Here is a 15293-nt window from a genome sequence, read left to right as displayed (position 1 = left end):
GACACTATTCCCGCGCCATACAAACCCCTGATTGTAATGTACCGTCTGATAATTTGGTCATCAGCCGGACTTGACGTCGATTAGGTGCTTTTGACCATATATATATAGACTGTAGATAACCGATTTAATATACGTTGTTCGCATTTGACCAACCCGTCAAATATCCGATGACATGCAAAATGTCAATAAGCACGTGTTACTTTCGTGATGGTTTTTTTTCTTTATTTATGTAGGAAATAAAATTTGCCAAATATTTCGAAAAAATGAAATAAGTATAATGGATATAATTATCATATTATATGAAGGGGACGAATAAATAACATCGTTTTGTAGAACACCTTTTTAACTATATAGACACCTCTTGATAGTTCTATTGGAAAAAAGTATAATTGAGAATTTGAAGTACTCTAAATTCGTTTTGTAATAAACTTTGACAAAGATTTTGAATCTTGGTCGTTAAATAGGACATCGCGTACTGGAATCTCAGCTGTTTAAGTACGAATATTGATATTATTATTTAAAGTGCTGTTTAATGATCTGAAATCATTGCATTTGATCTGAAAGCATTTTTGGAAAGGAAGAAAGATGTTGTCAACGTTGAGAATTCTGCCACGTATGCTTGGCACCGCGACGGAAAATCTGATAAAACCAGCAAATGGTCTTCAGCTACAGAAACTTCGAAGTAGATGTTCAAACAGACATTTTCACAAATGTAGAACTTTATCACAGAGAACAAATGTGTTGCCAGAAATTGAGGACTTCCCACAGATAGATGTTCCAGAGTACAAAGAAGAAGCCGAAGAAGCAACGATTTTTCGAGGGATGGAAACAGATTTTCCATGTTTAACAAGAAAGTGAGCATTTCTTTTAACATGCAATTAGATTTTTCCAACTTTTGTGTTTACAAAAGACAATATTTATTAGCACAAACACATTTAAAATAAATGGTTAAGGCATGGTTCATTATTGATCAATTATTGTAATAAAGTAAGAGAACAGAAAGCAATTTTAGGATGTACAGATGTATAGATGGACAAAGGTAACACTGAATGCCCCTTCCGCTGCAGCAGGGGCATAAAAACTTATAATTTATTCTTAGACAATGAACGAGTGATGCCAGTTTAAATGACTTCATTTAACAATCAACTCTTACTGTAATGAAATAACATAAGCATCATGACATCAGAAATGTATGCAATGCAATTGCAAGTTATCTTTTGGCTTCATACAGCAACCAAGCAAACAAAAATAATGTCATTCTAGCATTAACTTTTCACATGCTTTTGTGGACTCTGCTCACATTTAAGTAACATTCCATGTAACATGAGTATCATTAAACATTAGATAATGTTAACTTAAAATTAATATATTAAGGTAGATCAGGGGACTTCTGTGTTCTCAGATTCTTGGATTGTAAAATAGCAGCAAAATTTGGTCTAGATCTTTAATGATATATGAATATCCAAATTTTGACACAGGAATGCAATTAATTGTAAAACTTTTCTTCAAAAGGAAGAAAATTATATGGTTTATATTATTGTTGATACTGTTTTTACAAAAACAGAAAAAAATTTGTTTTATTCAATTTTTTTCCACTTAGCAATTTAAGGGAAGATAACTCAGTTAATTTAATTTTAAAAAGGAAGTATAGTGAATTTACCTATATATATGGTTTGTATCAAGAAAATAAGTACATTAGTTCCAATTTTTTTTTTAATTTTCTGTAAGCACATCATGAGAGCCATCTTCGCTAGCCAAGGGTTACGATCCACTTCCCTCCACCCTTGGCAGATTAAGCCAACATTTGTGATAACAATGTTGCACCATCTATCGGTAGATCAAAGTCACGCCCATTCCGAATACATTATTCTTGACCAATGGTAGCAGTTGAACTCTTCAATTTGGAGGTAAAAACACGGTAGCGTCTAGATTCTACACACTTGTTAAAGCAGGAAACAAAAATATACGTTGACATTCATGCATTTGTGCAAGAAACATACACAGGAACTTCTATTAATTGAGCAAAAACATTCAAATTGTCACTAAATATAGTCGTATGTTTAGGGATGTAAAGACTTGTTGCACAATAAGCATGTGGCGATTGTTTACATACACTTTCTACATTTACACGTGATCATGTTATAGGCGCTTTTTGATTGGATGCAGCAAATTTCGACTGCAACCAATGAAAATCATGACCTTGTGTCTCCAAAATTCTATCTCAATCCGCCAAGGGTGGAGAGGAGGGAAGTGGATCGTAACCCTTGGCTAGCAAAGATGCATGAGAGCTAGCTTTTCTTATTTTGTTTTAAATTTCTATTGGTAAGTTTTCTTTCTATTCACACAAACAACATTTTGCACCGACTAGAAAATTCGTTCGTTTTTATGCCCCCGCCGTAACGGTGGGGGCATTAAGTTTTACCCATGTCTGTACGTACGTACGTACGTCAGTCCGTACGTCCCAAAATTGGTTACCGTTCTCTAACTTGAGTTTGCCTCAACCAAATGTTATGAAACTTATAAACAAGGCTTATTACCACAAAACACAGATCAAGTTTGAAATTTGGTGGCATCACTTTAACCGTTCTAGAGTTATGCCCTTTATAAATGGAAAAATTGCAAAATTGTTAGTTTCCGTTCTCTAACTTAAGTTTGCTTCAACCGAATGTTATGAAACTTATACACAATGCTTATTACAACAAAACACAGATCAATTTTGAATTTTGGTGGTGTCACTTTAACCGTTCTAGAGTTATGCCCCTTTATAAATGGAAAAAATTGCAAAATTTTTATTTTCTTCTAAATATCAAGTAATTTCTAAAATTGAAGTTATCTTCCTTAGTCCATGATTATAGTTGAATCAACTACAATCAATGCTTTATACAATGCAATGTTTAATTTTGACTTCCACTGATAAAACACAGATCAAGTTGAATTTGGGTAGTGTCACTTTAACCATTATTGAGTTATGCCCTTTATAAATAGAAAAAATTGCTGAATTTTTAGTTTCTGTTCTCTACTTAAGTTAGCCTCAACCAAATGTTATGAGACTTACATACAATGCTTATAACCGCAAAACTCAGATCAAGTTCAAATTTTTTATAAAAGAATTGAGATCTCAACAAAGGCTCTGATATTTATTTGCCTGTACATGTTCATCAGTGCTTCATAATTATTTGTTTCAAAATATACCACTAGGTAGGCAACATCAAACAATCTAAACTTTATTTTTGCCCCACTAGTACTGGCACTAGTAATCGCAGTGCTGGTAAAATATACAGACATTACAAAAACAACTCTTTAATGTTTCACTGGTTAAGTCTGCAATTCATATTGTCATATAGATGATAGAGCATCCATTTTGCTAAGTTTTTTAAATGTTGAAAGGGAGGGGAAAAGAAGTTTAGATAAAATTGCACAAATTTGCAGTGGCGGATCCAGAAATTTTAATAAGGGGGGGGGGGGGGGGGCCACTGACTGCCCTAAGAGGGGGCCTGCTCCAGTCATGCTTCAGTGATTCCCTATATATCAACCAAATTTTTCCCACAAAAGGGGGGCCAGATCTTTTTGTCAAGCCTGCGTCTTTTGTCGCAAAAGCAAGACATAGGGATCCTGTCGTCGTCGTGGGCGGTGTCAACAAATATTCACTCTGTGGTTAAAGTTTTTGAAATTTTAATAACTTTCTTAAACTATCCTAGATTTGTACCAAACTTGGACAGAAGCTTGTTTATGATCATAAGAAAGTATCCAGAAGTAAATTTTGTAAAAAAAAAAATCATGTTTTTCTGTATTTTACTTATAAATGAACTTAGTTTTTCTGCCAGTTAACATTACATTCACTCTGTGGTTAAAGTTTTTAAAATTTTAATAACTTTCTTAAACTATCCTGGATTTGTACCAAACTTGGACAGAAGCTTGTTTATGATCAAAAGCTAATATCTAGAAGGAAATTTCGTAAAAATATATTTCCTGTTTTTCCGTATATTACTTATAAATGGACTTAGTTTTTCTTCCAGTTAACATTACATACAGTCTGTAGTTAAAGTTTTTAAAACATTTATTAGATTCATAAACCATTCTGGATCTTTTACCAAACTTGGACAGAAGCTTCTTACAATCAAAAGATAGTATCTATAAGAAAACTTTTAATAATTTTTTCCCCATTTTTGTTGAGCCTGTGACAAGCAGCAAAAGTAGGCGAGACACTGGGTTCCGTGGAACCCTTACGAAATTTTGGTGATGATTTTTCATATCATGCTACTCGCTTGAGATGGAAAATTGTCATCAGAAACTAAGGGTGCACGTGACGTTGTCAATGTAAACATGAACGACCTCATAGGAAAAATAGCGATAAACAGATTATCAATGGTCTTTCAAACTCGAGGATGTTTCTCAGCCACATTTCATCTCAGGGCTGTCGCCCTTCGATGAGATTGTAGCTGAGAAACACCCTCTCGTTTGAAAAACCATCAATAGTCTATAAGTATAGATATATATGCAGTTTGGTTTTATATTATCAGACTATTATTCCTTATGAATAATTCAGATTATTACTGATGGTTATCAAGTACATTTATATAAGCCTTTGTATTAAATCATATTTTATTTTGTCATATATCCATAGATGAATTGTAATGTTGAGTTAAATCTGAACTCCATTTTAAATAAGGTTATCTGTTCTGTTCATGCTGGAATTTTTGCAAGAGAAATATACTGTTGATTTAACTTTTGTTCATGGGGTACTAATTTTCGTGGATTTTGTAGATAAAATAATATATTTAATATATTTTTTATATAATTATTTTGTGTGTTCATATTATTTAGGTTATAATCATGATAATTAATTTGCAAATATTTTTTTTCATGTAGAACTTAGGAGACTAATCTGACTTATGTCAAAAATGTTTCATCTGTCATTACATGTGCACTTTACTTATTATCATATATAGATATGATATGTAAATAAAGAATCAGATAAAATATCAGACCATAACTGACCATGTGATTAGGTCAAAACAAAACAATATTTGTGTTTAAACAATTATTTAGTAAAAATGCAGAAATCATCAGCTTCATTCAGAGGACATGTTACTAACCGTATTTGCCATAAGCATTATAGACTCGAACACAAATTTAAAAACAATCATTTTCACGTCCTATAACTGGCTATTACTACTGCAGTTACAATAGGATCTGTGTCCCTGATTGCCTTTCAAAACAATTGTTTTTGCTATCATGTACAGCAGATGTTTTTCCGTCGTTCCGCTTGCCATTGCAATGCAGTAGATTTTACCATCATGAACACCAGATTAAAATCTGTGTTACCTGTTGCATGTGGTGTGGTTTTCAACTGATTTAGTAATATCTAGTCATCCGAAAATGGTTCACAATCATAACATTTTATTTATTTTTTTCAGTAAACTCAACGGGCCAGAACCAGAGTATAACAAGGTTGTATCTGGATACAAGACTTTTACATCACAGATACCCTTCCCACTGAAGTATAACCATGCAGTGCTTCCAAATATCACGATAGCTTACGAAACATGGGGAGAACTGAATGAGAATAAAGACAATGTTGTACTGATTCATGCTGGTTTGTCTGCAAGTTCACATGCAAAAAGCCATGAGGTATACATGTTCATTTATGTATCATTGTCATTTTGCTAAGTTTCTTTTGTTACCTATTCTGACATTGGACTCAGACTTCTTTTAAACTGAGTTTTACTGTGCGTATTGCTATGTGTTTCTTTATTCTACATTGGCTAGAGGTATAGTGGGAGGGTTGAGATCTCACAAAACATGTTTAACCCCGCCGCATTTTTGCGCCTGTCCCAAGTCAGGAGCCTCTGGCCTTTGTTAGTCTTGTATGTTTTTTAATTTTAGTTCGTTTATATGTTTTGGAGTTTAGTATGATGTCCATTTTCAATGAACTAGAACACAATTTTATTTAGGGGCCAGCTGAGGACCACCTCTGGGTGCGGGATTTTCTCGCTGTGTTGAAGACCCATTGGTGGCCTTCGGCTGTTGTCTGCTCTTTGGTCGGGTTGTTGTCCCTTTGACATATTCCCCATTTCCATTCTCAATTTTATGAAGAAACAGTTTGGTTTTATTCAGTTATAAGGTTTTAAAAAAATGTTATTACAGTGTTCTATATCATCGAAAATAACAATTGTAGTAGATTATGAAAATAAGGAGTTGTGGTATAATGATTTCCAATGAGACAAATATCCATAAAGTCCAAAGGACAAGGATGTAAACTAACAGGATCTATACAGCAATTTATATTTAAGAATTAGAAGTAATGATATAACCAATTACAAACTTAAAAAATTTTCCCCAAATATGATTACATTGTAAGCATTGCAAGGGTAGCCTTTTTCCTAAGGAGCTTTTTCCCTTTTGATACCTATCTGAATTATTTGAAATATTTTAATGAAATTCAGTTAAAGTAAAAAATTATATATACATGTACATGTAACGATACATAAAAATAAATAGATGTGGTTTGATTGTCAATGAGACATCTATCCACACAGGATGTGGAAGTAAACAACTATAGGTCACCATGTGATCTTCAACAATGAACAAAACTCATACCATAGCTTTAATAGGCATGACAAAATGTGAAACAGTTCAAAAAACACCAATAACCTGATTTATGCTTAAAACAATATAGATAAAATACATTCTCCATCATGACACCTGCAATTTTGGCAAATTTTAATAGCTGTATTATTAATCAGGAGAATATCTCACCAGGACTGTTGTTTCCATGTGATTTACAGCAAATTTTAAAATCACTAGCATTGTTTTATTTTCAGGAGAATTTGTCACCCTGATGGGTGGTTTCCATGTGATTAACAACAAAATTAATCACTAGCATTGGTTTTTTTTCTGGAGAATTTGTCACCCTGATGGGTGGTTTCCATGTGATTAACAACAAAATTAATCACTAGCATTGTTTTATTTTCAGGAGAATTTGTCACCCTGATGGGTGGTTTCCATTTGATTAACAACAAAATTAATCACTAGCATTGTTTTATTTTCAGAAGAATTTGTCACCATGATGGGTGGTTTCCATGTGATAAGCAACAAAATTAATCGCTAACATTGTTTTATTTTCAGGAGAATTTGTCACCATGATTGGTGGTTTCCATGTGATTTGCAACAAAATTAATCGCTAGCATTGTTTTATTTTTCAGGAGAATATGTCACCAGGCTGGTGGGAGAAGTTTGTAGGATCTGGTTGCGCTCTTGATACAAATAAATTCTTCATTATTTGTACTAACAGTTTAGGTAGCTGTTATGGTTCGACGTAAGTCATTAACTTATTTATGTTATTTTTGAGTGTTAGAAATATTATAGAAGTATTACAACAGTAGTTGGCAAGAGATCTTGAAATTGCAACTAAAGCTCATTTGCATAAATATATATAAGCCTACCCCGGAAATCACTTTTATCGCTATTTTACGAAATTTCCCTTTGATCTTGCTGACTGATAATTTCCTTTCTCAGCAGAGTCTAGTGATATGAAAAATTATCGCTAGAAACTAAGGGAGCACGTGGCGTTGCTAATGAAATTGACATGAAATTGACAACGTCGTCATAGGTAAAATAGCGATAAACAGATTATCTTTGGTCATCTCAACTCGATTGCTTTTCTCACTTTAAATCAATCTCATTGAGATGATCAACGATAATCTATAAATATAACAACAGTAATTTCTTAATATTTAAATCACATAAATGTTGGGAAGTGGGAAATTGTCACACGAATTTTCCTGCCAAACTGGTGACATTTTCTCCTGATAATAAAACACCAAGAGGTGATTAAAAAAATCACAAAATCAAAGTAAATACAACACAGTTGCAACATGGAGAAGACAAATAACTAGTTTGCAAAACATTTTGCAGAAAACTTATTTCTTAGGAACAACACAATTTCAATGCATAACCGTGGACGTATGTGATGCCTTTCTAGGAATATGCAACTTGTACCAATCTGATAGGCATGTTGTTTTTATTTCACAATTGTGGTAAGTGACATGAAATTAACATATCTAACCACCACAGTGCTATGCTGAATGTAAAAATACACCACAGTGCTATGATGAATGTAAAAATACACCACAGTGCTATGCTGAATGTAAAAATACACCACAGTGCTATGCTGAATGTAAGAATACACCACAGTGCTATGATGAATGTAAAAATACACCACAGTGCTATGCTGAATGTAAGAATACACCACAGTGCTATGTTGAAATTATGTCCAGTACAATTAAGTTAAGATGAAATCCAGCATCTAGATAAAATTATAAACTTCTTTGGTATCCTAAAAATCAAAAAGTTTTGATAAACGGAAAAGCCAAATTTTTTGCTGCATAATCTTAATTAGTCTTCTTGTTAAATCAAAATCAAACAATAATTTATTCTTTAGATTATTGCCCTTTTGGAAATGCATCTTTTAGTCTGTTTAATATTCTTAAATAAACAGATAGAACAACTGCATCTATAATCATCTATTTTGATGCTTTCTTTATTCAAAAGGCCTATTTGGACAACCTGTTTCTTGACAGCTGTCAAACACATAAATTTTGATTCGGTTATATCCACCAAAAAATTTATAGTCATTGCTTTATTTAATCAAAGGTCGTGTAAATTCCATTGCACAGATCTATTACAATGGTGTCATCTGTAATTTTAATGATCATCAAAGGATAGAAGCATCTTCACTTCTCAGTTTTTGCAAACGTTCCACTTTACTGGAAGTCTTTAAAACTTCTCAGAAACAGAGGTAAAAACCAGCCCTTTGCTAATGTGTTAGAGTTATCACTCTTTGATTAGTTTGAAAGCGGTAAAATTAGAACAAAGAGGATATTATACACATTTGATTTATTTTGGATTGAAAATAAGCACAAGCCAGCAGCAGATTTTTTGGCTGACTTTGCGGTGTCTGTGAACCAGAAAGTTAATTTAACATGTCCTAAGTTAATTGAGTTTAATTTGATGATGTCGATGAATTTTCTGCAAATTTTGGATTCATGTCATTGGCAGCTGTTAAATATGAATGCTTAATCATCTACCCTTGCTTATTTATTGTATGCCCTGGTAATATAAAATAATTGTTTTGAAAGCCTGAAACAGTATCATCAGACACTTTATGTAAAGTTTGCAATAAAACTATGTGTTGCTTATGCTTACAGATTTTTATGTGGCATATTTTCTTTCAGAGGACCATCATCAATAAACCCAGTAACAAATGAGGTATGCTAGTTCAGGGGACATGGACATGCATGTTCAGGGCCTCCTGTAACAGTATATTGAAACCGATTGGGTTGTGCTGCTCAGAATAACAAATTAAGTTAATTTCCTCTCATTACTAGAATGTGATTTAAATGTTGCTTATTCACTTCTTTAATGAAGGACATCAAGTTTAAAAATTAAGATATTTTACTCTGAATACATTTTGTACTTCTAATATTATAGGCTAAACAAGAGCCTTTTGAGCAGCGCAGCACTGCGGATTATACTTTATAATGTTCTCAATTGTAGCTCACCTAGACCAAAGTGTCTATGTGAGCTAATGTCATCACTTGGTGTCTATCATCGTCAGCATAACATTAAAAAAAATCTTCTTCGATGAAACTAGTGCCTTGATTTTAACCAAATTTGTTCGAAAGTTCCTAAAGGTATGTCTAGTTTATAACTTTTACCTGTGATTTTGATTCAACAAACATGACTGCTCTTGCTAGAATTAGAATATAGGGGTTATTCTGTAGTTTTGGGATCCGTCTAAAAATAAACAAGGCAGTTTAAGTAAGCCTAAACATAAGGATAAACAAATTAGCAGGTGAACCCTGAAATATGATTAGCAAAATCTATTTTGAATTTTCATGTTGAACAAAATTTGGAGTTATTTCCCCAATTCACTCAATTTTTACCAAATTTTGCAGTTTATGGCTATTATTTAGAAAATTATATTTGATAGAGAGATTTTAAAACAGCAAAAATAACCAGCAAGACAAGATCTACAAATGTGTCGACCTGGCCAAAATGTTCTTTTTACCCCTTATAGGAGTAACTTTCCTTGAAAGATGATTTTTATCCTATTTGTTTTTTTTTTTTTGCTTTTATGATATTGAGAATTTAAACTGCAAAAGTGATCAACCAGTCAATATCTTCAAATAATGCAACATGACAGTAATTGTCAGTTGTCTCTCTATAGGAGTTATTGCCTTTCAGTGATGACTTTTGGCATTTTCGACAAAAACTGTAGCAGAAAAAGGGAACCTGAAAACTTCAAAAATGATTAACCTAGGGTCCACAAATTAGTCAATGTGACAGAATTCAGTCAACTTCTTTTGTCTCTTCAATTACAATTTTTACCCATTTTTGCATTTTGGGGGGGGGGGGGGTAGGACCTTTATCGGGACTCCGGGATCGGGTGTTTTTAAGCTCGGGATTTGGGATTGATCCTTTTGGGATCCTGGAATTCTTTTTTCGAATTTTGGGATGTCGGGATTTAAATTTTTTTAAATTCGGGACCCTCAGGATTCCATGTTTTTAAGCCCGGGATTTCGGGATCAGGACCCCCCCCCCCATTTTTGGCTGTAATCTTGAAAACGATAGTACTAGGTAGAAAGAAACTGTGTGACTCAAAATGACCAGCAATATAGCAGTTTTTATACATAAGTCATTATTATTGAAAAAGTGTCAGCTCCTTCCTTGATAATTTTAATGTTGCAGATTTTATCAGGTGAGCTATTCAGGCATCTGGGAACCTCTAGTTATTACAACTTTTTTTGAAAATTGAAAATTTGTTGTCTAACATAAAATGCAATAAAACTTTAAAAGAAAACTGTAATAATCTAACAGGGTACACATGTGCATTTGTCACAAGTAAACTTATGTCTATACAATGTCATAAACCACTGTTATCCCTTGACTCTGAGAAAATATGGAAACCAAAATAAAGGTTTAACGATGCAGAAGATACACGAATTAATCCAAATTCAAATGATAACCTATATGTGGTCTCGTTGCTAATGTATATCCCAAGGACAATTTATAAGAATTAAATTTGATGGCCATTCATATATTTTGACTGAACAATGTTCAACTACATAATCTTCATTTATGCACATAAATTGTTCAGTTTTTCTGTAGTTTCCCATTAGGACCCGGTTGTTCATCTCTTGGTTAAATATAACCCTTTGTTAAATCTTTTAATAGAGGGTTACGTAACCAAAGGTTACATTTCCGTTGTTCAACTTCTTTATCACCCTTGGAAGCAAGGTTAAATCTGAATCATTTAACCAAGGATATAACATAGGTTTAAATTTAACCACAGTAAGAAAAACAAAATAACCTAGGTTTAAGTTTTAATTGGCTAAAATTTCCTATGAGATGAACAACTGTGTCCTGGGAACCAAAATAAAATGAGAATCTGCTATCTGTATGAAACAATGGAAGTACTGTAAACCAACTTATTTTCGCGAGCGATTTATTTTCCCCGAGTAGAAAAATAACGCTATAAATAATTTCTTGTTCTCAGTTATTTCTTGTTTTAAGTAAAAGTACTGGTATAAAACAGCATATGTAAATGATTTACTTTGCTGCATCAAATATTTTAAATTGAACAGTAGACCTCATAATTAAGAAATTCATGAAGGAAACAAATTATAAAAGAGTAATACCAGTAACGTATAATGAATCACTTCCCCCACCTACCCAAAAAGCTTGATATAGTTCCTGAAAGGGAAATAAAACTCTGAAGATACTTTATTTTTTAGCATTTAATTCTATTCAGGCAACATTTCGCAAGTAATAATAGTTTCAGGAATGTGAAAGTTCTTTGTTCGAAGGTCTTATTTAATGTCGTTCTCACTTTCGTATATTTTGGAAATAACCCTTAATGATCCCAGTTTGACGAAATGTCACAACTACTATGAGGATTGACTTCACTTGTTACATGAGTGTATATGGCTGATTAAATGACAATGTTAATAAAGCATACATATGAACTCTTGTGACAAATGTATGACAATGTCTACTGAGTATATAAATATATATATATGAAAAATCTGACAACTGTATGACTAACAATTGTTACCTGTATACATTGGAATCCAGAAACATTTAATTAAGGACCTATTCATTTTACAAGACCTAATATCAGAACTCTTTGAGCTTAATCTAGTAGGTAGTAACACTTGTCAGATATATTGACCCTTTTCTCGAAGGAATACAATTTCCTCTATTTTCTATGCAGAAGAGATCTTTTTATTATCTAAATGGTTCACAAAATGGAAAATGTTATTATAACATGGGTTTTATGATTTCAGAAATATGCAACAACTTTCCCAGTAATAAGTGTTGAAGATATGGTCAGAGCACAATTTCTTTTGCTGGATAACTTAGGTATTGAAAAGGTAAGTTATTTTATATTATTTTTATGCCCCCGCCGTAGCTGAGGGGGCATTAAGTTTTACCCTTGTCTGTCTGTACATCTGTACATCCGTCTGTCTGTACGTCCCGAAATTGGTTTCCTTTCTTCAACTTTAGTTTGCCTTTAACCAAATATTATGAAACTTATACACAATGCTTATTACCACAAAACACAGATCAAGTTTGAATTTTGGTGGCGTCACTTTTATCATTCTAGAGTTATGCCCCTTTACAAATGGAAAAATTGCTGAATTTTTCGTTTCCGCTCTCTTTCTAAAGTTTGCCTCAACCAAATTTTATGAAAATTACACACAATACAACACCACAAAACTCAGATCAAGATGAACTTGGGTAGTGTCACTTTTACCTTTATTGAGTTATGTCCCTTTATAACATTGTATGCAAGCGGGGGCATCATCTGTGTCCCATGGACACATTCCCCATTTATTAAATTATTATTTTCTGATCACATACATCATATGTTAACCCAGATATCATGAAGTCTCTTTCTGTTAATTACCAGTTATTGCATTAATTTTTCATTCAACTGGTAAGTGGTACACCAAGGAAAATAAGATTCTATATTTTTTTCTCAAGCAAACATTTTCTTTCTGAAATCATATAAACAAAACAATAAAAAAGAAATAGTGTGCTGTTTTGGTTGTATCTTGACCTACCAAACCGAGACATTATTTTTTGATCCCCTTTAATGGATAAAAAAAAAACATTTGAAATGCAGATGAGTTCTAGAAAAGTAACACATAAAAACCTTTTCTTTCACTAGCATCAACATTTTCTGCCAACTGACCCAGAGTTATCTTTGCAAGGCAGTTGGAACTGTTCAGTCAAATATTTTCTCCTGTGATGTTAGATGTTACACAAAATCTTGTGATTTCCATCCAAGTATCTGAAACAGCAAAAACAAAGATTACATTAATATAAACATATGTTTGTTGTCAAGTGAATTGTTAGTACTTCTTAAAAAGGTCTTAATTTTTTTTCTGATCTTCTTTTCTTCTTATCTATATTAAAGCATAGTGACCATAATTTATTTGATAAACTTGTATTTTACAGTTACACAGTAGTGTTGGTTCATCATTAGGTGGGATGTGCTCATTACAGGCTGCAGTTATGTACCCTGAAAGGGTAGGCAGGTAAGAGATTAAGGCCATTCAAGAAAAAAAATTCTTTTGTCTCTGTATTACATTATTTTTGTTTGTCCGGTGTATTTATAATTTAAGTATATTACTGTGGATTCATTATTATTCGTTGGATACCAGTTTTCGTGGATTTTGTGGGTACAGGGGAACCATGAATTGAATGTTCAACAAATTACAAATTTGCTGTATGATTAAATGCAGACTTTTGGAAAACAACAAAATCAAATATCTACGAAAATGCAAGTATTCCTCAATCCATGAAAATTGGTACCCACGAAAAAATAAATGAATCCACAGTACCTGATATGTTATAGAGTTAATTGCTTTATATTGAATTTTTATTAAATACCCTTTCATGAACCTTTTATTTTTCCACTGATTGAGATTTAAGTTGGAGGGTTGAGATCTCTAAAACAAGGTAAATGATTAAGCAAGTGGGGCATGATGTCCAATGGACACATAATCTTGTTTATTTATAATGTTTTTTGTTGGATAAATGTCAGTGAGACAGTCACCCAATAATGAAAGTTCATCAAATTAGACATCTAGAGGTCACCTCAATTTGAATTTTTACGATTGAAGATCAAAATATAGTAAAAATCAAAGCAGAAAAAGCACTTAATTAAACTACATTGCTTTTAGAGAATAACCAAGCAGAACAAAATATGAGCACACTTTATAATACCAAGCTGAAGAAAAGTTCAATTACAATAGATTTTCCATTAAACTAGTTGATTATCTATTATCATATAGATTAGACTGTTGGTTTTCCTGTTTGAATTGTTTTACACTAGTCATTTAGGGGCCCTTTATAGCTTGCTGTTCGGTGTGAGCCAAGGCTCTGTGTAGAAGACCATACTTTGACCTATAATTGTTAACTTTTTAGTCCCCTACCAACGAAGTCAAAGGGGACTTTAGGTTTGCACTCGGTCCGTCTGTCTGTCTGTCCATCCATCAGTCGGACAAATCAGTTTTCCACCCTTTTTTGCTTCGTGCTTGAAGATATTGATTTGATATTTGGTGTATTGTTTTATCATGACAAGTTACAGATCAACTTCGATATTTTTTCCGGTCTGATGATTATGTGCAGAGTTATGGTCCTTGGACTTAGAAAATTCACTTAGATAATCAGTTCTACACTTTTTCGTCATGCTTGAAGATATTGACTTGATATTTGGTATATAGTTACACCATGACAAGTTATAGATCAAGTTAGCATTTTGTTCCTATACAATGATTTTTAACCGGTAGGGGACTATATATTGCTATGCAATACTCTCAGAATGCTTGTTATACATTGTGACTTGGATGGAGAGTTGTCTCATTGGCACTCATACCACATCTTCTTATTTATACTATCAGATTTTTATTTCTTGCAGATTAATCTCAATATCATCATGTGCTCATTCCCATCCGTCCTCCATTGCTATGAGATATCTACAGAGGAAAGCTATTATGTCCGACCCTAACTGGAACAAAGGTCACTACTATGGTGCAAAATATCCTAAAATGGGGATGAAGCTTGCAAGGTAGGTTGCAGTGAGTTTAAAAAATTGTGAAATATTTTTTTAATTTTTAACCGGATTTTCGAAGAAAAAAAATTGGTTATTGATTTGGGGATGTATGGCGGCTGCCAAACAGTGTCCGTTTCAATAACATGAAAACACTTTGATGAAATCT

The 15293-nt window shown here is 33.0% G+C and overlaps 1 protein-coding gene across 5 annotated transcripts in view; it reads left to right on the top strand.

Moving 5' to 3' along the window:
- The first annotated feature begins 458 nt into the window (after window positions 1–458).
- The window catches only part of LOC127729026 (uncharacterized), a 32502-nt gene continuing 17667 nt past the window's right edge, over window positions 459–15293 (top strand). For all 5 annotated transcript variants that reach the window (XM_052236627.1, XM_052236628.1, XM_052236629.1 and 2 more), the window contains exons 1-7: window positions 459–854; window positions 5418–5631; window positions 7206–7318; window positions 9237–9270; window positions 12351–12437; window positions 13528–13607; window positions 14993–15142. In XM_052236627.1, coding sequence (XP_052092587.1) covers window positions 586–854; window positions 5418–5631; window positions 7206–7318; window positions 9237–9270; window positions 12351–12437; window positions 13528–13607; window positions 14993–15142 — 947 coding nt within the window. In that variant the 5' untranslated portion in view covers window positions 459–585. The remainder of the gene's footprint in view (window positions 855–5417; window positions 5632–7205; window positions 7319–9236; window positions 9271–12350; window positions 12438–13527; window positions 13608–14992; window positions 15143–15293) is intronic.

Source organism: Mytilus californianus, unplaced genomic scaffold (assembly GCF_021869535.1).
Source record: "Mytilus californianus isolate M0D057914Y unplaced genomic scaffold, xbMytCali1.0.p SCAF_2, whole genome shotgun sequence".
Lineage (NCBI taxonomy): Eukaryota > Metazoa > Mollusca > Bivalvia > Mytilida > Mytilidae > Mytilus > Mytilus californianus.
Note: the sequence above shows the minus strand (reverse complement) of the source record. Positions and strands in the feature narration are given on the sequence as shown.